The sequence below is a fragment of the Piliocolobus tephrosceles genome, chromosome 13 (genome assembly GCF_002776525.5).
Source record: "Piliocolobus tephrosceles isolate RC106 chromosome 13, ASM277652v3, whole genome shotgun sequence".
In the NCBI taxonomy this organism is placed as follows: Eukaryota; Metazoa; Chordata; class Mammalia; order Primates; family Cercopithecidae; genus Piliocolobus; species Piliocolobus tephrosceles.
In genome coordinates this window covers 43,649,504-43,672,996 of record NC_045446.1, presented here as the reverse complement: position 1 = coordinate 43,672,996, position 23,493 = coordinate 43,649,504, and the positions used below count along the sequence as shown (strand labels likewise).

General features: G+C 42.5%; 1 protein-coding gene across 2 annotated transcripts in view; it reads left to right on the top strand.

Moving 5' to 3' along the window:
- Positions 1-16,956, top strand: part of SLC6A5 (solute carrier family 6 member 5) — a 58,351-nt gene extending 41,395 nt beyond the window's left edge. Inside the window, exons 14-16 of one of the 2 annotated variants that reach the window (XM_023191543.2) lie at positions 5,244-5,344; positions 9,979-10,146; positions 12,401-16,956. In XM_023191543.2, the coding sequence (XP_023047311.1) occupies positions 5,244-5,344; positions 9,979-10,146; positions 12,401-12,556 (425 nt within the window). In that variant the 3' untranslated portion in view covers positions 12,557-16,956. The remainder of the gene's footprint in view (positions 1-5,243; positions 5,345-9,978; positions 10,147-12,400) is intronic. The other variant, XM_023191544.2, reaches the window with a different exon arrangement.
- The last annotated feature ends 6,537 nt before the right edge of the window (positions 16,957-23,493 follow it).

Genomic DNA, 23,493 nt, shown 5'->3' with positions numbered 1-23,493 from the left:
AGGGCACGTTTGCACAGTTCTTCCCTATAAAAAAGGGCTGTTCAGGATGATTTAAAACATCATTAAAATAGGAACCTCTTAATATTTCTGTTTTTTGGAATCAAATAGCTTCTCCCCCACCCCCATACAAATCCAGTCATAGGTTTCTTAGTTCTGAAGGAAAAAATAAATCCTGAGTGCTTTAGTCCCTGGGCTATGTTAATTTTCCTTGGGACCACCCAGGGAATCCCCTGGTTTCTAAGTAAGAGTGCTGGTGTTGGATTTGCCTCCAGAATCAGGTTGACTCTGTGCTGGGCTGAAGTTAAACCTGACTTCTGCAGTGTCAGATGTGGCTGTACGCCTCTGATTAGGATCTGGATGGAATTCTAAGAAGTGAATCGTAGGAAGAAAAATAAGCTAACATGACGTTTGAGGTTAAAAAAAAAAAAAAAAACCTGCACAAATCTGTAATTTATATCCCAGAAGACAGTGTATTCTTTATTGAGATCATGAGGCCTCAAACCAGCGCAGAGTTCATTTAAAATAGTAGAACATAAACCTGTGAAGGGTTAAAATGAACCTGACTCACCTGGTGTACTACCTTCCTAGCCAGAATTTTTAAAAGCCAGTGAATTGAAGAGATTTGTGTTTTCTTCTTGTTTCTAATAATCTCTAGATTCTAGAGGATATCATCCAAACATTTGAAATATGGCAGGTACAATTTTCAAGTTTTATTAGATTGAAACAGTTGTTTGACGTTCTCAAGTCAACATGCCTCAATGGCCAATAGCTGGCGTCGAGGTATCCAGGTTTAAAAGTATAACTCCCTGAGTTGTGTGTAGAAGTGGTCCCTTCAGCAGACTTTTATCTAAGTAGGGTCATTTTGAAAAAATGATTTGCATTTTTCTGGAGCCGGTACAGTGGTCTTTTGGCTGGAGGAACAATGTGATTGAACAGCCACCACCTGTGCTCAGAGAGGAACCACACCTGGCCACCCAGGAGGGAGAGCAGCCCCCATGAACAATATCCAGACCAAGGGCACGGGTGTGGTTTAGAGAAGCAAAAGCCACAAAGGTGCATGGGGGAAAGTGACTGACTGGTTGAAGCAAGTCCTTGACATCTCAGTTCAGGATCTTTTGGTTGTATGCAGTTTGTCATGGACTGATTTCTAAGCCTCATATCTGAGTCTAAAATAATAGCCACAGGTTCACGACCTTTTTGTTTCCCCTGCTGTTTTTCTACTAATTCAGACTCATTTTTGAGAAGCAGCTGCTCAGAGCCCTTTTGGGGCCTGACTACTTGCCCTCTTACCCTTCCAGGCTCGAGGTCATGTAGCAGGCAAGTCCCTCTTGCCCATGCTCAAGGCTCCATGAACAATTCCTTTATCATGAGTTAGGCCTTGAAGGCAAGATGGATGTGGATTAGGGGAAAGGAGAAAGCAGGCAGAGGAAGCCATATAAACAGAGGCCTAAGATGAAAATAGCTGTTAACTCAGTGAAGAACTCCGGTGGGGACTTGAATGTGGGCCAAGGCCTGGGTGCCGTGAGCGAGGCAGAGGCTGGAGGAACTGGAGAGCTTGACTCAGGAATGGGCACAGTGCAGGAGGGTTGCATGAGGGGGGAAATGACTTTCCAGGCTCCAAACTGGCCCTGGAACCCAAGCCTTTTCACTCTTGGTCCCAGGACTGCTCCTCTTCATTAAGTTGTCTCTTGCTGAAAACTGAGCACCCATGATCCACCCCTTCCTACAACCTGGGGTCCAGATCTTTATTCTCTCTTGGGGGGCTTGAGCACTTTAACCATGATACCCTCCTCTTATAGGAGGCTGCTTATTTGTATTCCTTAGGTCTAACCTTGAGCCCATCATAACAGTGTCCCCAGTCAAGCCACATGCCACCATCTCTTGGGGATGGTTTCACGAAGGGGAACAACATGGCAACAGGATTGATGCTAATAATAGAAATTTCTAGAATCTCTCTCTCTCTCTCTTTTTTTTTTTTAGAAAAAGAACTGAGGCCTGCTGTTGGTGCTTTATATATATTTTTCAGGGCCTCAGCTTTGACTTCTTTTTATTCTCTCCCCTCACTTATGCTCAGAGGGCCTAGGGTTCAGAGGCCACTCATTTGAAGGTGTGTAATAAAAACGAAAGGAGACTAACAAATCCAAAGGTGATCAGGTCAGCTGCTCAAAGCATGCAGTTCTCACCTGTAGACCCAAGAAAGCAACCTGGAGTGTCCTTGCATCATGGATTGACCTCTCTGGAAAAGCCTTAAGAGCTCATTTGGCTCAGTCTCCCCAATGAACAACAGCTTGGGCAGGGAGACTGTTTCACCTAAGGTCACACAGTGAGTCAGTAGCAGAACTGGGTATCAACTCTTGGACCTTAACTCCCAGTCCAGTGCTCTTTCCACTGTACCATGTTCGTGACTGACCGCTGTCAGACTTGCCTTAAAGTAGAGTGGGAAGCTCAGCTGCAACCTAAGGCATTTTAGAGTGAACTGGGAAAAGGTGCCTTGGGTGAGTCCTCATACTGTTCCCAGCACAGGCTCCTCCACAGCAGTCCTGAGGCTTGGTGGCCCTCCATGATGGCTGTTGTCAGGGGGCCTGGAGACTCGCTGTCCTGAGGGGTGGCTGACATCCTCAGTCTGAGCTTGGTAGGAAGTAAAAGCAAATGTCAGGAGCGGAGGGCTGTGAAGGGTCTCAGGATCCATTATTTTGATAGTGGTGTTTGAAGCGGAGTTTTTTGGGTTAATTTTAAGATTAAAGTATAATGTACATACATGATATATTTTTCATTTATGTTTTTTATTAGATATTGACAAATTATAATTGTATATATTTATGAGGTACAAAAGTGATGCTATGTGTTATACAATGTGAAACGATTGAATCAAGCTAATTGACATATCTATCACCTCAAATACTTATAATTTATTCCTCCTGTCTAACTGAAACACTGTATCCTTGACCAAGATCCACCCATTTTCCCCATTCCCCAACCTCTGGTTACTACCATTCTGCTGTCTCCTTCTATGTGTTCAATTTTTTTTTTTGAGATTCCATACATAAGTGAGAACATGCAGAGTTTGTTTTTCTGTGCCTGGCTTATTTTACTTAGCATAATGTCCTCCAGGTTCATCGATGTTATCACTCATGACATCATTTCCTCTCTTTTAAAAGGCTGAATGGTACGCCATTGTGTATGTACACCACATCTTTTTTATCCATTCATCATCAGTTGATGTACACTTACGTTGATTCCATTGATGCTGCAATACACATGAGAGTGCAGGTATCTTTTAGACATACTGATGTCAAATCCTTTGGATATACACCCAGTAGTTGGATTGTTGGATCATATGGTAATGCGATTTTTAGTTTTTGGAGGAACATGCATAATGTTTTCCATAGTGGCTGTACTAATTTACATTCCTACCAACAGTGTACTAGGGTTCCTTTTTCTCCACACGAGTATGTATCTTGAGTGTACAGCTCAATGAATTTTCACCCCAATGTAACCAGAACCCAAATCAAGATATAGAACAGCAGGGCCATTCTTTCTTTCTTTTTTTTTTTTTTTTTGAGACACAGTTTCGCTCTGGCTGCCCAGGCTGGAGTGCAGTGGTGCGATCTTGGCTCACTGCAACCTCTGCCTCCCGAGTTCAAACGGTTCTCCTGCCTTGGGCTCCCAAGTAGCTGGGATTACAGGCATGCACCACCATACCTAGCTAATTTTTTGTATTTTTAGTAGAGATGGGTTGTCACCAGGTTGGCCAGGCTGGTCTTGAACTCCTGGCCTCAAGTGATCCACCCACTTTGGCCTCCCAGAGTGCTGGGATTACAGGCTAGAGCCACCATGCCTGGCCCAGCGGGGCCATTTTTTAAGGGTCTGAATTGAACTATTCCATTCTGCAGAAGGAAAACTCCAGTCGCTTTTCTAGCCCAGCAAGAGACTGTCTTCTCACATCACATTTATCCTTCCCCACTTCCAAGTAGCAGAGAGCAGGCATTGAAAATACAGGACCAGGAGGGATAAGTGGGACTGAGATGGGGGTGGTGGGGGCACTGATCAGATGAAGGCAGATGAGGTGGTGGACAGGGAGGTGATGGCAGAAGGGGGAGAGGTGGCCAGTGAGGGCAGGAAGAGGAGCACCCAGAGACTGAATTCACCTGCTCTCATGGAGCTCAGGGCAAAAGACCCAGAAATCCAAGGAGGCTGGGAAATCCTGAGAACAGGAGGAGCAAGGGACCAAGGTCTAGAAAGAAGGCCTGAAAATGTGCAAGGAGTATTCTTGATGGGAGGAGTTGTTGGTAAGTCTCTCTTGACCTGCAGGTACCCACTTTTCAGGAAAATGATGGAGGCTGAAGGAATGATGAGTTTTTAAGCTGAGGCCATATTGAAGTCAGAGTTGCTGACTATGAAGGAGCTTGAACTTGGAGACTGTACAGGTCCCTTCAACATCTCGGTCCCACAGTTCAGGGAAGGCCATACTTCTGATGAGGTTGGGAAAGAATGCAAGAAACTGCCCAATTCTAAAATATTTCTCAACGTCTTTTTCTTTTGAGGAGTGGTTTTAAAAACCTTCCTAAACCAAGAGGGTGCAGGGATGACGATTGTCTAGGGCCATGAGTGTAACCATCTCCTCTGTTTTTACTTTAGTGAGGTTGATGAATGACCAAGAAGACAGCAGTCCTTTGAGTTCCAACAAAGTGGGTGAAGGACACTTGGAATTCACGTTGGTTTTTGTGTGCTATTACCATCTTGCATGGCGGAAAGATAAATGACTCATTGGAAGAGTGTCCTTGGGAGGGTGGAGGATAAAAGCCAGTGTGCAGTGATTTTCTCTCTAAATTCCAAGGCTTTCAGAATATACTCTGCTTATTGACCACAGTCTTCACCGATCTTGCCAGAGTTGTCACCAAGCACCTCAGAAAACAGCCGCATGTGTGAGATGTCAGGTTGTGGCAATGCTGAGAGCCTGGGCCAGGATGGAACTGAGCTTTTTAGGTGTTACTGTGGGCTGACATTTTTGAACCTCACCACAGAGCATATTTAATATCTATGTAAGTGTCCAATTTGCCTTAATCTTCCTGGCAGTGTGTCATTTGTCTGATGGTTCCCTGCATAATAGGGGTCATGTTGATACCAGGCTGGGGCCAGCCCTAGCCAATGGTGCTTGAGTGAGGGGCTCTAGTGCCTGCCCTGCCCCCATCTCGCCCTCCTGCTACTGTGCCTTATACCTGTTTTTGCTTGTCTATTTGCAGGCTTGCAAAGATTCTGTGAGGATATAGAGATGATGATTGGATTCCAGCCCAACATCTTCTGGAAAGTCTGCTGGGCATTTGTAACCCCAACCATTTTAACTGTAAGGATTTTGCACGTTTTCTTGTGCAGATAGCACCTTGCATACATATGTGGTGTTTTACGTTTGAACAGTGTGTGCCTGTGTGTGAGCCTGGGAGCTGGTGTGTTGGGTGGTGGTCTTGTCTTTCAAATGAGAAAACTGAAGTTCAGAGAGTTAAAAAGACTTGCCTAATGGTGCCTAGCAGGTCAGGTGCAGAGCTGGGACTCCTGCATAGGTCTTTGGAGCACCCCTATGGCACATTTCCCATCATATCAGTCTGCTTTATCTACTAATAATGGATTTCAATCACAGCCACGTTTTCCACGTGCTAACCACGTGGTAGGCTTTGTTCATAGTGCTTCCTACGTGTAGCCTCATCTCTCCCTCACAGCAGCCCTTCAAGGGTGGCATTATAATTATCTACACTTTACAGATCAGGAAACGGAACCTCAGAGTTGATGTGACTTGCCTTGCATTGCACATCTAATAATTATCAACAGCTTGGATTTGAACTCAGGTGGTCTGACTCTAGAATTCATGCTTTTAATCATGGTTCAACACAGCTGCTCTACAACTAATATAGCATTAAACTTTTATGCTAATTTTTATTGCTTTTGAGAACGACCTTGTCATCTTCAAGTGGGATGATGACATTTTGGGATCATCTGACATTCACCTTCTTAAAGATCAGAGCCTTTCACGTTTCAGAAAATCTGCAGTTCAGGGACTTACATTCTCATTTTGTCACCTTTGTTATTGTGCTATAAGCTGCCAGCTTCGCCCCACTTTGCACTGCAAACACAGCAATTGACAGAGATCTTTTCCCCTCCTCCTCTCTAGTTTATATAGGTGTAATTTTGGGAACGCTGGAGGATGTTGGCTGTAATTCCCAACGAATCCAGTAGGTGACACTAGAAACCAGATTAAGACCTTTGTTTTACTCTTAGAGGTTACCAGTTTCCCTAAAGGAAGCAAGACAAGATGAAAGTATAATTGCAAAGGGAATGTATTTTTTTTCTTTCTTCTTTCCTTCCCTCCCTCTCTCACCTTCCTTCATAAAATGAGTTTTAATCAAAACATCTCAATTTCTTCCTGAAAAGCTAGAAATGTAGACAGAAAAATCATTTAGCATTGATCTCCCTCTGCGTTGACACGAACGTGATACTGAGGCTGACATCTGTACCCATATTTTAGAGTATGGAATTTGTCTGAAAAGTCCCACCAGATTTGGGGCATGACAGTTGAAAAGGATAGGCTTTCTGTCTCTTGAATTCAGGACTGGAATGTATATGAAGAACTCGAATTTACCTAACCGGTGGGAAGAGAACATCTGCGAACAGACTCGCAGGCCTCCGGTGTTCCCATCTCCACTGCACTTGCCCTCTTCCCTGGATCCTACCACTCATGATTTATGCCTGGCTAAAATCAAAGTTAGAACCTGTTCTAGATTCTCTCTTGCTTTTCTTCCCACCCCAAAGATACTGTGCTTCAGAGGATTTTATTATACCCTGGAACAACATTTCACATAGTAACAATCAGCGCTGCTGTTTGTTATGGTCTATGTGAGGCAGGCACTTTATAAGCATTGTTTCTAAAGCTTGGGACCACTTTGTCTGCTGGGTGATTCCCCTCTCATTTTACATATGTGTACACTGAGGCTTGGAGAGGTCAAGGAACTTGCCCAAGGCCACTAGATTTGGAGGTGACAAAGCCAAGAATTGAATCCAGGGCTGTCTAAGCTTTAAGCCAATACCTAAAATATATTAATTCTAAAAACCTAGTACTTTCATCGTTCATTAGAGTTTGTCCAGTTTGGATTAAAATAGTTTGAATCATTTTTGTGAGCAGAATATCAGAGAAGAGGAATTTTAGGGACTTGCTGTTTTTTGAGAAAGTTCCTCAACTATGTTGTGCTTTACTTAGTTTCTAATATAAGTCTTATGCCAGAAAGTTGTGGAGAGGTCCCAGAAAATATTCGGAACCAGATTCCCCTTCTGTGTTGGCTGGGAACTAGGGACAATGAGAAGGGGTCAATTCCATCATCATTGTCAACTGCTGAATCGCCCTCCAGCACCTTCTTTGGCTGCCATCACAAAAAGGTCAGGATGTACCTGACTCAGTGGCTAAATTATGATCTCTCATGGCCAGTCCCAGCCAAGGACAGCATTTCATCAAAATTAACTTGGCAGAGGGAAATTCATGGCAAAGGACAAATTTGCACCGGTAAGTTTGATATGTGTGCAACTGGAAATGAGTATCAGAGGACCAAGCCCAACACTTATTTTTTGCCATCTGCCCTTCTATAAAATGGATATTTGTGGTGTGCTGGAATAGGCTAAGATTATGGGTTTAAATTACTTTGGAGCCCCTAAAATGAAATTGATCATTTTTATATATACCTTCATGGATTTATAGAGCTATAAATATTCTCCATGCAATTATTATATACATAGTCAGATCATGTTACTGAGTTATGTGTGCACATAAGCAGATGTATTGCTATTTATATGGTAAATGAAATGGAGCAGCTTACCATAATTACATTAGACCATACTTCCAATACTCTGGTTAATAAAGCTTATAACTCTAGGGACAAATGTTTAAAAAGGGGCCTAGAGTAGACATCTCTTTCCATAGAAGATTCTTTTCCAACAATTGTCTTCGGGCTCATGTTGCTCTGAATCGATATATTGAATTATTGTTGTACTGAAATAATCACTTGCCCCAGCTGCTTGGGCTTTGTGGTAATAATACAGATGCCTTACATCCATCTAGCACTTCACACTTCTCTAAAACACTTTCATGCATTATCTTTCCTGGCAAAATTCCTTCCAATCACTTTTGGGCAGTTATTTTGTGGTTTAAGTTAGGAAAAGAGGGGTGGGGAGAGGAGGAGAGGACTTATATGGGTACATTATTCTAGACTGATGTTGCTATAGGCAGGCTGAATACAGGGAGCCATACACCGTTCAGGGAAATTTTCCCCCAAAGGCTTGAGTAGCAAAGTTAGAACCTTGGCTCCACTTTTTAAAGATGCCTCTATTTTTAGCACTTGAATTCCCTTCTTTCTCTTTAGCTGCACTGGCCGAGTCTTCAGAGGGTTCTCATGGCTGTTGCTAGCCCAAGTGTGCAGTGATAGGAGTTAATGGGCAGAAAACACATCATGACCCCTCTTAAAATCGAGGGCGGGGGGACTCATGAGTAAATACCAAACTATCATTTCCAGAAAACCCCTGTGTTGTATACACAGAGTGAGACATATCCATTTTATAGCAGGGAAGTCTGAGACATAAAGGTCCCTCAGCTAATCAGTGGTTGGGCCAAGATGAGCCTGCTGGTCTCTGGGCTCACGGCTCACCACTTGGTGACGACGCCTGTTCTCCTTGAGTCATTTAAGGGGAGCTGTGCATCCCTTCTGTTTGTCCCACAGCTTATCATAGGACTAAGGTTCTGGCTCAGTCACTGCCTGGGGACCAATCTGGGTGTCACTCAGCCAGCATTAGAGGCAGCTCCTAGATGTGGGCCATTAAGCAAAGTAGATCCAATTTTTTAAAAGTAAAAAGATATAAACGTAATGGAATTCCCCTCCCCCTCCTTCCCTCCCTTTCCTTCCTCCCCCAACCCTTCCTGCCCCCTCCCCTCCCATCCCCTTCCCTTTTCCTTGAGACCCAGACTCACCCAATTGCCCAGGCTGGGGTGCAGTGGCATAATCTTGGCTCATTGCAGCCTCTGCCTCCCATGTTCAAACAATTCTTTTGCCTCAGCCTCCCGAGTAGCTGGCATTACAGGTGCCCGCCACCATGCCTGGCTAATTTTTATATTTTTAGTCGAGATGGGGTTTCACCATGTTGGCTAGGCTGGTCTCAAACTCCTGACCTCAGGTGATCCGCCACCTCAGCCTCCCTAAGTGTTGGGATTACAGGTGTGGGCCACTGCGCCTGGCATGGGTTTCTTTCTTATAACAAAAGCTTGATTGTTACCCATTATAAAAAAATACAGGCTGGGCATGGTGGCTCACACCCGTAATCTCAGTACTTTAGGAAGCTGAGGTGGGCAGATCACCTGAGGTCAGGAGTTTGACATCAGCCTGGCCAACATGGTGAAATCCCATCTCTACTAAAAATACAAAAATTAGCCGGGCGTGGTGGCGCATGCCTGTAATCCCAGCTATTTGGGAGGCTGAGGCAGAAGAATTGCTTGAACCTGGGAGGCAGAGGTTGCAGTAACCGAGATCGCACCATTGCACTCCAGCCTGGGTGACAGAGTGAGACTCTGTCTCAAAAAAAAAAAAAGAAAGAAAATACAGACAACTCCTTAAAAACACCCACTATCATCCCCGCCCGCCTCTGCCCGCTTGTCACCTTGGTATGTATCCTTTAAACTTGTCTTCTCTGCCTGTCTGTATGTATACACATGCACACATATTGCTCCGCTCCCATGGTTTGGCAAATGCAGGGTCAGCAGCTCAGTACATGTCATTTCCATCTCTTTGAAATTTAGTTTCTTCATTTGAAAAATGGATTAATAATACTACTCTTTCGTGGGTATAAAATATTAGAGACGAAAGCATCAAACTCATAACAGGGGTTTAATAGTGTTGAGTGCGTGAATAATTCATGCCACCACCCTAACACATGTGTCACTTCTCTTTCCAGTTTATCCTTTGCTTCAGCTTTTACCAGTGGGAGCCCATGACCTATGGCTCTTACCGCTATCCTAACTGGTCCATGGTGCTTGGATGGCTAATGCTCGCCTGTTCCGTCATCTGGATCCCGATAATGTTTGTGATAAAAATGCATCTGGCCCCTGGAAGATTTATTGAGGTAATTCTGTCTACTTCTTTCCCTCCCAGTTCCTCCCAAGGGAAAGCCCCTGAAAGCTCTGCACGTTAAAAAACAAAAGATTCGGTAAACTTATTCAAGAGGGAGACTTGGTGATGAAGCGATTACGATTGCCACCGTTTCTATTAAACCCATTTTTATTATGTATGATTCCTCTAATGGAGGGGCTCAGCCAATCTGCAAGCAGGACTGTTATTATGCTAGCCCTCAGTGTGGTGACAGCTCTGGGGGATAAATGATAGAGGGTCTCCTCTTTCCTGGAGTTTCCTCCTCCTCTCCCCTCATCCACAGTTTAAATCTCAGTGTTTTGTTTTTAATCACACATCAGATTCCCCCTTCCCTGATGCTCCTCTCTGTCTAAGGCTTCTTCTTCCCAAACATCTATTAACATTAAACTTAAAATCACTACCCCTTCCTGTTGTGCCTCCGTTAGGGATGGTTGAGGGTCTCAGCTGATTAAAATGTCACTGTTCCCACAGAATGTAGTAAGAATTTCAGGACATGGCTGGTATGAGGTGAGACTTGTCTTTCTTTGTCAGTTGATCCCTTGCTGGACCCATTTCCCATCTCTAATGTGAAGAATCCCCACTGTCACTCCAGAGTGAATGGGACGGGGACTGCCTCTTGTGCCACCAGTGAAGTGTGGTCAGGCTTTTGTTATTTATGAGGAGTCACTTGCTCAGGTGTGCTAGGAATCACCCAGCCCTGCCTCGGTCTTGAGGATCCAGGAATCTGGCATTTTGGACTAGATCAGGGCTACTTAGGGTTTGCTCCAGCAACCAGCAGCATCCTTCTCACTTGAGAACTTGTTGGAAATGCACATGATCAGAATCCAGGCAGAAGACTCCTACTGAACCAGAGTCTTGGGGAAATGGGACCCTGGCATCTACAGTTTAACAAGCCCCCCCGGTAGCGAAGCATTGGACTAGACTCAGGTGACAGAAGGCAGAGAAGAAGAGTTTGGGCTTTGCTGTTGGTCTGCTGGGTTGAAAAAGGAATGAAGAAGGAACAGACCTCTGGGGTATCCCATTGAGGCTCTGGAGGGGAGACAGAGGATGGGAATCAAGCATGTGGTACGTGCACAACACAAAAGTCCACTGGGTGCGGGGGTAGCTTTTGTCTTCATTGGACTAATGGTGGAGACAGAATTAGCAAAAGGATGTATAGAAATCTTTTTACTGCAGCCACATTCCAGTTTCCAACCTCAGGAAATTCTGTTATTCCCTTGAGGTAAATGAGGTAAGTGACTGACCTCATGGGCCTCCAGAGATGGTTCACTCCTGCCCCACATAAGCCTCCCCACCAACTGACCCAGAAATCTCTTTCCCTCCGAAAAGAACCTGGTTTAGCCTCTGCTACTTTTGTCTTAGGCTAAAATTCTCTAAACTGATTGAGTTGGCTATATAAATTTATTATGGTGGATTTGGGACACAAAGGTTGCAAACTGATGATTAAGGAGAGATTAAACCAATAGCTCTAAGTACCAACTTCACTTTAAAAGGTAATAAACATATAATTGTTCCCTCTTATGTAGTCAGAAATATGTTTTCTTTCCTTTTTCTAGAAAATATTCCAGTCATGTTTTCCATAAAAATTTCAGCTGAAGGATTAGAGACATTCCTATTATTTTTAGCTTGCCTGCAAGAACCCACACTGCTGAACCAAGTCAGAAGCGTGTATTTTGTCAACAGATAATTAAAATCTTTGCTCACTCTTGGCGATGTATCTTTGGGGTTGGATTTTTTTTTTTTCCCTCTGGTCATTTATATCCTTCTGGGAAATATGCTAAACAAAATCCAATTATTTAGATGTAGCAACCCACTGTTGAGACTACAGAACGAAAGTAATCAAGCACATGTCTTTTGCAGACTGTGTTTGGCAGTGAAGAGGGAAGCTTGCGGATTCCCTTCATTTGGAGGGAAAAAATGTATAATTAAAATCTGGGCCCTTTATCCTCTATTAATCTTGTGTAAGGCAAACACAGAGCAATTGCAATATTGCTTGCAGGGTGATGTAAATAATTTCAAGTGAACCAAACTAAGTGTCCTCTTGTCTCTGGCCTAGTTAATTAATGAAGGCCGATCTTCCTAACTGCCTTTCTTGGTAGAGGGCCTCCTTGGCTCAAGCAAGGACTCTGGCCAAAGTGGTCATAAGCAGTTTGGGAATCAGTGGGTCATCTCCGGATGAGGAAGGTGCATTACCTCTGTGACCATGTCTGTCTTTGGCTTCTTTGCAGAGGCTGAAGTTGGTGTGCTCGCCACAGCCGGACTGGGGCCCATTCTTAGCTCAACACCGCGGGGAGCGTTACAAGAACATGATCGACCCCTTGGGAACCTCTTCCCTGGGACTCAAACTGCCAGTGAAGGATCTGGAACTGGGCAGTCAGTGCTAATCCAGTGGTGTGGGATGATCCAGACTTGATCCTTTTTTTCCTCTCTGCCTCCTCCTAATGTTTTCCATAGCTCTCCTCCCATCTTTCTTCATCTTTCTTCCTACATCTTGGCTCATATCCATGCCTGAGAGTGATTATGTAGAAAAGCAGGCGTAATGTCGCATGCTGTAGTAAAGAGGTACACGGACCACCTGAAGTGCTGTTTGCCTGTGCCCATGGTGACTGTTTCTGGTCAGGTTTGTCCTCTGACCACACGTTTTACCCTACAGGGGAGGATCAGTTAGATGAGCGCTGGTATGTATGCGTGGTTTGGTCAATAGAGGTATCCACCGTGTGATGTCATGGGGGGTGCCAGCAAGGCATATATAGAATGACTGAATTACAAGACTTAATTTGGACTTGAACAGAACTGAGCAATGTAGTGATCTTGTTCAGACACACAAAGTTCAAGACAGGTTTTTTTTTTTTTTTTTTTTTTTTTCCAGAGAGCAGTGGTCAGAAAATGTTTTGGATGTAAGACAAGATCATTCAATTTGGACACCACTGCGGTGGTTAAGTTTGTATTTCTAGTCACCACTGGGGATCTGTTTCCTTCCTGTAGATCAGCCATCTCCAGTTACCACTAACTCAGACGCTACAGTCTGCACGTTGTGACTTAGATTGAACTGTCAGTTTTCTTCCCTCAACTGTCTGGTTTTGTTTTAAATGACCACATTTGTGAGTTCTTTTGGCCATTTCCTCCACCTCTGCCCAAGAAGCCATCATATACGTTGTGCCTCATTTTGTACATTCATAGTAGAGCTCCATGCTGGTTTCTACATGATATTTACCACCATGGTTCAATGTCATGATCCCGTGTTTCTTCTCTAAATGTCTCTCTGTAAGCTGTAGATACCTTGTCTTTTGACCTCTGGGAAAACAAGACTTACCCTGGTTCTGTCTATATATTATATATATAGGACACAAGCTCTTAAAAGACAGATAACTTCTTAATTTTTACTCTTAACTTTTTCATTCACAGTAAAAGGCAATTGTGGTCATAGAGAAATCAAAGAAATGGAGAGTTTAATAGAAAGCAACCACAATATTCACTGCACTGGTAGTATATTTTAGGACATGGTATTTATAGAACTTTCTGATAAATACAGCTTAGGTAAGTAGCGAGTGAGCCAATTAAGACTATAGCTTTTAAGACTACGTTTTGCCCATTCAATTTTAAGAGTTCCCTATGCACAGTATTCGTTTTAACTGCACTCTAATGAGAGTGGATCATATGTCTGCAGAAATTGGCCAAGTGTAAACTTTATTATCTTCTTGTATCCTGAACATGCATATATGAAATTTTTAAAACGTGACATGTGTTCATGTAGTGTGTACTTGTAGTGGTGTTTTCTGTCCTTATAAATATCCTATGAATTCTGTAGAGATGGTGAGTTTAGTGTAGTGTAGTCTGGGGATTTTATTTTCCCTTACAGTAATAATATCTAAACCTAAAATTGTTTCCTTTAGGGGAGATCATTTCAATCATTTTCTTCATTTATCTTCATAGTACAGGGTCTCAGGCAAAGTTTTCAGTTCAAATCTTGTATATTGTGACGTTTTCATTCTGTTTAACAGAAAGGAAACCCAACAACAGACTTTAATGTACATTTTTTTGAAAAAGATTTCATTTGTTAAAAAAGTCTCAACTCATTTTACTGAGCTCTTCCTTTTCTAGGGCAAGTATCATTGCTATTTGCCAACATCAATATGAACTTCCAGTTTTTAAGAGGAGCTTGTGAAATGTTTTAGAAAAGGAAACAAAGATGGGTTTTGAACTTTAGATTTTCATGTCTTTTGTCTGCAGTGTATATTTGTTCTCCCCTCTCCTCCTCCTCCTTTCCCCTCTTGTCTCCCAAAGCTCAAACTTGCTTGAGTCTATCACGGAGACTAAACCCTGAGCTTCCCCTAAACTTAGCTTTAGGAAGCTGAGCTGTGGCCTCCCCTGTCTGCCATGAACACTGATTTCTCTAAGAAAGCCATATTGATGAGAAGCCCCCAGTTACTGTAACAAATGTCGCACAATGGTACCAAAAATAAGCCTCTCCAATTGATACCTGGTAGAGTGAGAGGAGCCAGGAGGAATAACTTAGGCCTGGAAATTATCTGCAGGCTTTCCAATTTGAAGGTTGAGAAAAAGAGCTTAAATCAATTAGCATTCTCTCATGGGACTGGTATGTTTGTGTCAGGATGAATGGTTTTTGGCTCTCCTCTTGCCTCTTGGCTAAAACTCGAGTCTGATGCTGGACGCCAACCCAATTTCTGCTAATTGCTGCTTTTGTGATTGAAAGGTGTGTGTGTGGGGGGGGTGGTTCCCACAGATGCTGCCAGGTTTGTTTTGTACAAACTGAAAATTAACTTAATTGTGAGAACGGAGACCTCATCACTAGCGGCATGTTTTGGATTTGGGGGCATTTACATTTGTGTTAATTATGATTTGTCCAGGTAAGACACAGTAGCTGCTCCCCGAGCAGCTGTTTCCACCCGACCCCACTTCACTATAGTTTCCAAGATTTATTTCCCTTTGTTTAAAGTGACACGCTTAGCTGAAAGGTTCCAAATTTACCTGGAAATGGTTACCTTGTAAATTTAGCTTGTCTAATGGACTGTTTCCATGATATTAAAATGTACAGTCAATTGGAAGAAAAAAATGAATGGATAAAAATAAAATGAATAACATTGTTAGAAACTGCCACCTGAACACTTCCCTTCAAACTAGGGAAGAAACCAGGTAGCTGAGGAAAGACTTTCATTAGTTCACTGTGTAGAATAGTGGAGCATTTTCCACTTGTGAGATTATTTCATAACACCAACAAAGGCCAGAAACTCATTCAGAGAAAAAAAGCCATATGTGAAAAACATTAACCCTGTCATATCCTTAGAGGAGAAAAAAATGTATATTTCTTAACAATTGGTGTTGTGACTTCTTATGCAAATGTCTTGCATATTAGTAACTTATTATCTTTAGGACTATGTTTATCAGGTACAAATATGTCCAGTTCTGTTTTATTGTTTCTTTTTCCTTTATATGTATGTATTGCATGAGGTCTGTGGTCAATGCAAAATCATGATGACCTCAATGTCTTTGAAATTTCCAATGCGTTTTTAATAGGTAAGAAATGTAATCAACTTGTATTTCAGTAAGCAGCACTTTAAAAAGAGTTTAACACGATGACCTTTAAATGGATAGGACTTGGGTTGTTTTTATGGTAATGTTGCATTGGAGTTGAGTTTTCCTTTAATTAAGTTCTTGTTTCCCTATCTACGTGTCTCTCAGTGCTGTCCACCTTTGCTGTCAGCATGGTTTTCCCATGCCTAAAAGTAAGATTTTCTTTTCTCTTTGTTCCCTTGGCCATAGGTCATTGTCCTCTTCCCAGAGGCTAGCACAATAACTGTTGCTCAACGTAAGGTGAGATGGCAAGATCATACTACTGTTGTTGCACCTGGATTTGAGTTGGGACATGCTTCTTTGAGGCAGGTGACTCGAGAGAGGACGTGCTGTGTGGCAGGGTGTTTTGCAGGACCAAAAGGTCAAGGCCAACAGAGGAGCATTTCCTTCTCTTTCACAGTGGGTATCATGCAGAAAACTTCCAGGTTGGGAGCAAATGTGTGGGTGATTCAGCCTTGATACTCATTTCTCCACTAAGTGGCTCTAGGATTTGTGAAAGTGAAGCTTCCTATCTTTCCCAGATTTTGCTTTAATTGTCCAGAAAGGCCAAGTAGTTTCGAAATGTGGTCTTTGCTCAGGTCACCTCTGAGCAGCCTGCAGCCAAAGAGAAAGTGTTTTCAGATTGGGTATTTATCACCTCTGAAAAGCAAGCAGTGGTTTGACTTGCCTGCTGTGGATTAAATACATCTTCAGGTAACCATTTGCCTTATAGGTGTATTTTACTGTTAGGATGATTCTTAGTAAGTGACTAAAAACTGTTTTGTCTCTCATTTGTTTGTGTTTTTTTGCACTTTATTATGGACCTGTAAAGGAATAGATTAATTCTTACATTGGGTACTTGGCTAACGTCCTAAACGCAGGCACCTTTTGTGGGTACTGTTGCCTACGAATAAATATATGTTCCCTAATCAGGTCCTTATATTTTTTCATTAACTATACATGAAGAAAATATATTATGTTACAAATGATGCATCATATATATATATATATCTTATAGAGTACATATTATATACTGCACATTATTCATTTAAGAAGTCATTATTCTTGAGGCCCTACCTCAAATTTTGTATTTATGTATAAAAATGCAATTTATTGTATTATATATTTGCCTATTATAATAATATAAATTAGAATTTATCCTAATAATGTATGAGTTCACAAAACCCTAAATAAATGTCAGTGTTTAAAACATAATGATTATAGTATTGTGTCTCTTACAAGGCCATTACCCATCATCTTTCTTTCTTAATAAATAGCCTTTAGGTATCCCCAAGATTGATCTATTTTGTTGTGCAAAACCTGGGACAGTCATGGAAAACTGCCCTCCTGGGAAAACGAGATACTGTGCTGCTGCAGAAACAAATATCAATTCAGTGATTATGTTTTTAACCATCAGAATACACTATTGTTTGCTGAATTATTAATCACCCTCATGGGGGGAGAGAGATTGGAGTAGGAGAAAGAGAAGGAAGAAAAAGAGAGAAAGAGAATCTGAGTAGATCTGAGATCTGAACAGAGAGACTGGACAAGTTAAAACACTGTGTATGTTTTCATGATCATTTTGTCAGTCTTCAACTATATTTCAATTTAGCAAACATTTTATGTAGTTCCTGCATTATGCTAGGTCCCAGGCAAAATGGAATAAAACGGTCTCAAATCTTAAGGAACTCAAATTACAGTAGAAGGAAAACCTATTTCTAAAAAACAAATAAATGCCATTTCTCTCCTTTTGAGTGGGTGGAGCCCTCATGTTCCTTACTTAGAGATGTGGCCCCAGGGTTCGGTGTCATGTTCTCTGCTGTCTGATCAGCTCAACCCAGAGGCTCTGTTCTCCTCAAATGAGCACAACATACTCATGCTCTGCCTCCATCTTCAGCTTCAGTGTCGGAAGGCTACAGAGATGATCTAGGCTATCCTCACTAGGAAAGAAATGCCCTCATAAGCTGATGCTGAAATCCACATGCCAAGTGCACAGGTGTCCAGCCTGCAGTCAAGCTCTAGACTCGGAAGAGTCTATGATAATAAGAGCTCCATATAATACATTCAGGGACTGGCCTTAAAACTGTACTTTGGCAGGTGCACAGTGCTGTTAACACTAAACTCAGTGTAATGTCTTATCTTCCCAGCAACGGTGCTCCTGAAAGGGCAAGAAGTGCACTCTGTGGGATCAGAGCTTGGTGCTGACTCATCATCTTCTATGTCCTTCCTGAGATTCCTTTGATCATTGTGTGTGTGTGTTTGTTTTTAACTTTTTATCTTGAAAAATTTCAGGTATATATAAAATTGGAGAGAACAAAATAATGAACTCCTATGTCCACATCACACTCTCAGCAATTACCAACTCATGTCCAGGTTTATTTCATGATCCATCTCCCCACCCTGAAACCCTGTTTCCGTAGAGTATTTCAAAGCAGATCCCAGGTACTATGGAATTTCAGTGAGAAATGCTCTGTTTTTATAACCCTTCTAAATATGTTTTTCCTTAATTGGGGATAAGGAGAAATAGGGCAAACTTAGAGTTAATTTTTTGTTTTTAGAAGACGAGTCACCAGTTTGGTACTCCAGTCTCACTGGTGACTCTTCTTCTCCCAGGATTTGTCACGTGACTTGCTGGATCATGGCGAAGTCTGGGAGTCCAGGGGAGATGCTGGGGTGTGTGGGGTCTTGGACGTGGGCTCAGGGGTCTCAGGATAGCCCAGGTATTTTTATTCCATAACTTGATTCCTCTTGCCTCCTCCTTTCAATCACAAAACAAAGGCAGAGGCATTCTGCAATTATGTGGTATATTCACTTGCATGATTTGCCTCCAGGCTTCCAGCCGTCTCCATCATGTGGCACTCACTGCCGGTGTTCACGAAAGATGCACAGAGAGAGGTTTGGGTCTTACCTGCTAAGGTTGCATGAATTTAATCTTTTGGGCTTAGGACTTTGAGACAAAACACATTAAAAAAAATCACTCTGTCTCACCTACTCAAAAGTGGAGAGCACTGGTAGGTGCAGGCCCGTGACAATCTCACTGTGAACCTCTTGTTTTTCTTTTTGGCTTTCTTGTGAGTGCTTATTTCTATACAGGCCTTCTTGTGAGTGCTTATTTCTATACATAGTCTTGAGGTGAGGGCAAGAATGACAGAAAACTTGCACTAGGCCAGTACTAATATTTTATAAAGTTGGTACAATGTGAGGGAGTGTGGGGGAGAAACTGGTAACTGCCTTTGAATTTCTGTTCTTCCCTTTTTTAGTAACATCTCTGACTTTAGCCAGGCTTGTTGCCACCCAGCCAAAGCATGAAGTTTCCTGGTTCCCTTGCAGCAAAGTACAGTAGATTGACTTGGCTTCACTTTATGCCCCGCACCCTGTGAACCACACCCTTGCTAAGTCCTTATCGTGGGTGGATTGTACTTCTTGCCCTTGACTTGGGGCTTGGTAATGCATCTGTGCTTTGGCTAATAGCGTGTGAACAGATGTGGCGGTGTGCCAGTTTTGAGTCTAGACCTTAAGAGGCCTCACCTATTTTTATCTGCTCTTTGGTGTCTCTTTGGGCCATGAGGAACAGATCTGGCTAGCCCATCAACCCAAGGAAGATGAAAGGCCCGTGGGACACTCACTCAACTGAAACACAGACCTGCAGTGAGAAATGGAATCAGCCCAGCCACTGTAACCTGAAGCAGAACTGCCTGTCTGAGAACAGCACGGATGAACTGAACCCTAGCCAACCTGCAGATATCTGTTCAGTGTTGTATGACATGGAAATTTTGTGGTTGTTACATAGCAATATCTAACAGATAAATATGGAGTGGCCTTGTGACTAGGTTCTGCCCAAATATATATGGAAAAAATATATGGGACTCCTAGGCATGCTCTTCTTCTCTTCATTTTCTTCCATATTTTGCTGCCTGGAATGTGGCTGTAATGAATGGAGTACCAGCAGCTATCATGAACCATGAGGACAAGAACTACATTCTAGGAATGGTGGACTCTCCAACTCTAGAATTCTTTTACTGAAGACAGTATTAAAGACCTAAGTTATTTAAGTTACTATCATTTGGGAGTTTTCCTGTTATGTGAAGCCAGATAGAATCTTTACTGATATAGGAAATAAAATAAACACTCTTGGCCTTTTATCCCACTCCCTATTCTCCCATCCCTTGTGGAGGAAGGTGTCAGCCATTGGTCCTCATTTCTCAATGGGGTCTCCTTAGCTTTCTCTTTTCATCCACATCAGTGGGAGCAGATGGCTGTGGCAAGGTCCAGCCCGGAGGGAAGGCAGATGGCCAGTCTATTTTGGCTTTCACAGAGGCTATGCTCTTCCAGCATTGTCTCTACATTAATAGAAGTGATGTTTTAGCCTCCTGCTAACTGTTATCTTATATCTCAATTGGTTCAGAACTCAGGTAGGGAATTGGGCTGTTATGAAACTGACTTCACAGGTTTAAACCCAAGAGAAACAGTAAAGTTCATATGGCCTGGGTTTGAGTCTCACTCAGCCACTTCCTTGGTCAATGGCTCACTTTCCACATTTGTAAGATAGGTATAATAATGCTACCTACCTAATTAGGTTGTTTTGAAGAATAAATGAGTTAATCTTTGGATAGTACTTAGAGCAGTAACCACTCATAGTTACACTTAAGAAATGTGAGGTGAGGCCTGTTTCTAGGGCCTCTTTGAAGATAGTGTGCCAAATTTTTAATGGTCTATTGGAATGGACATGTGATTGCTTCACATTTAATAAAACCTAGATATGTGCACACCTTGGTTTCTGTCATCAGAAACTTGAAACTCATCCAAGATTATTGATGTTATGGATTAGAATGGTTTCATCCAAAGAATTATGAGATGCCTTTATCTATATGTCTATGTATTTTTCTGTCTATTTTCCTACGGATCTGTACCCAGCTTTGTTCTAAACATATTTGAAGCTATGAGACAAAAGGACACTAGTTAATTTAGCAAAATATGGATGCCTCTAATTTGGATGTCATTGAAGTGGATTGTGGTAATTAGAGAATGAAGTTTTCATATAGAGTTTATATATCCACATGGAAACAGAGGTTCACACATAAATACGTTCACTCAGCCTCTTTTTATAAGTGCACGTGCATTTCAGGAAATGAAAACGTCCACACAAGTCAGGCTTGCACAGTTGCAGAGAGTACTGGGGCTGTTAGGTTTGTGAAGGAAACTTGGGTGCTTGTGCACTTTCCTCGACTCTGGCAGCAGATTGGCATTTGTGTTAATTTCCTTCTGCTGCCATGACAAAGCACTACAAACTGAAAGATGTAAGACAGCAGAAATTTAATCTCACAGTTCTGGAGATTAGGAATCTGAAATCAAGGGTTGGCAGGACAAGTCTTTAGGGGATAATCCTTCCTTGCCTCTTCCAGCCTCTGGAAGGCACTCCTTGGCTTGTAGCTTGTCTTCATTTTCTGCTGCTCTTTTTTTTTTGTTTTCTTTGAGATGGAGTCTCACTCTCTTGCCCAGGCTAAAGTGCAGTGGCATGATCTTGGCTCACTGCAACCTCCACCTCCTGGGTTCAAGCAATTCTACCTTAGTCTCCCGAGTAGCTGGGACCACAGGCGCATGCCGCCATGCCCGGCTAATTTTTTGTATTTTAGTAGAGATGGCGTTTCCCCTTGTTGCCCAGGATGGTCGCGAACTCCTGAGCTCAGGCAATCCGCCTGCCTTAGCCTCCCAAAGTGCAGGGATTACAGGCATGAGCCACAGTGCCTGACCTTCTGTTGCTTATAACAGAATATCTGAAACTGTAATTTCTAAAGAAAAAAAAATCTATTTCTTACAGTGATGGAGATTGAAAGGTCCCAGGTCGAGGGTCTGCATCTGGTGAAAACCTTCTTTCTAGTGGGGACTCTGTAGAATGCAGTGGCACAGGGTGTCATGGTGAGGGGGGCTGGGCATGCTAACATGTTCACTCAGGTCTTTCTTCCTCTTCTTATAAAGCCACCAGTTCCCCTCCCATGATAATCCACTGATCCATTAACCCATTAATTTCTGCCCTCATGAGCTGATCACCTCTTAGAGGCTTTCAATATTGCCACATGGGGGTTAAACTTCAACATAATTTTTGGAGGGGACACATAGTCAAACCATAGCACAGCTACTAAGACACTTGAATATCTGCATCCATAGTCATATGGCATTCTGTCTTCCCATGGTATTTTTCTCTTCTTATAAGGATATCAGTCATACTGCATTAGAGCCTATACTAACAACCGCATCTTAAGTTATTACATCTGCAAAAACCCAATTTCTAAATAAGCTCACATTCACAGGTACCAGGGGTTAGAATTTCAACTTATTTTTTAGGGTAGAGGGAAGGTATAGAATCCAATCTGTAACAGTGCTACTTTCTCATTTTCTTTTGTTTTATAAGGAAACTTGTTATGTGTCCACAATGTGAAGATAGTTGAAAGGCTGTTTGGACAAAGAAGAGTGGCTTTGGGAAGGGAATTCGTAAGGCAGTAAATACAATAGAGGGTTTCTCATGCTTGGAACTGCTTTTAGCTTGCACGTTTAGTTTGGATACTAAAAAGGAGTCCTTCTTACTCTTCCTCTATGGGATCTGCTGCCCCACATTGAGTCAGCCCTGGAGCAACTCTAGGGGAGAGAGAGAGAAGGCCTTCTGACTGTTGCCATGCTGACAGCCAATGAGAAGAGTTCATTCTCCATGCTGCTTCCTGGCAGAACATGCATTGATTCATTCACTCAACAACACTTAATGAGCTCCTAAAATGTGCTAGGCACTGTTCTAGGTGGGAAGATACATTGGTGAACAAGAAAGACAAAATTCCTATTCTTGTGGAGCTTGCGTTATATTGGGGAAGACAGAGAACAAATAAGTAAACATATAAATCATATTATTTTAGACAATAACAAGCACTCTAACGAATAAAGCAGGGTAAGGAGGCAGAGGATGCTGGGAGTAAAGTGAGAAGCTTCATTAGGCAAGGTCTCCTCAAAGAGCTGACATGTGAGACGAGATTTGAGTCAGTTATAAGTGAACCTTCCAGGTAGAGGGGACAGCAAATGCAAAGATCATGAGGATGGTATGAATTTGGAATGTTTAAGGAAGAAGAAAGCCCACCTGGAGTGAGTGAGGGGGAGAATAGGGAGAGATGGACCTGGGAAGAGAAGCAGGTGTGATGTAAGATGTTTGGATTTTTCTAAAATATGACGGAAGACTCCAGGAGGAGTTTTGAGCAAGGGAGTGTGATCTGATACATGTTACAAAACACAGACTAAGACTGCTGAAGGCAGAGGTGACTGAATTATACGGGGCAAGAATGGAGGCAGAGAGAAGCATTGAGAGTCTATAGCTGTAGCCTGTGGGAGAGCTAATGATGGGATGGAGGAAGGTGGGAGAAGGAGACCTGGTGAGAAGGGAAATTTGACTTGGGATTTTTCTTTAAGGTATACTGACAGGGCTTGATGGCTTGTGTGTGGGGGCATAGGGCAAGCAAGTCTAGGATGACCCTGGGTTATGTAGTTAGAGCACTTGGTGAAGGTTCATGCCATGTCCTTAGAAGTCAGCAGTGAGAAATTTAAGAGAAGGGAAAAGTGAAAAGTCCTCATTTGGCCATATTACAATTTTTTGTCATGATCATTAAAATATTTTTAAAAACAGCTTTATTGAGATATAATTCACATACCATACAATCCACCCACTTAAAGTACACAATTCAATGGTTTTTACTATATTGTGAATATCTGTGAG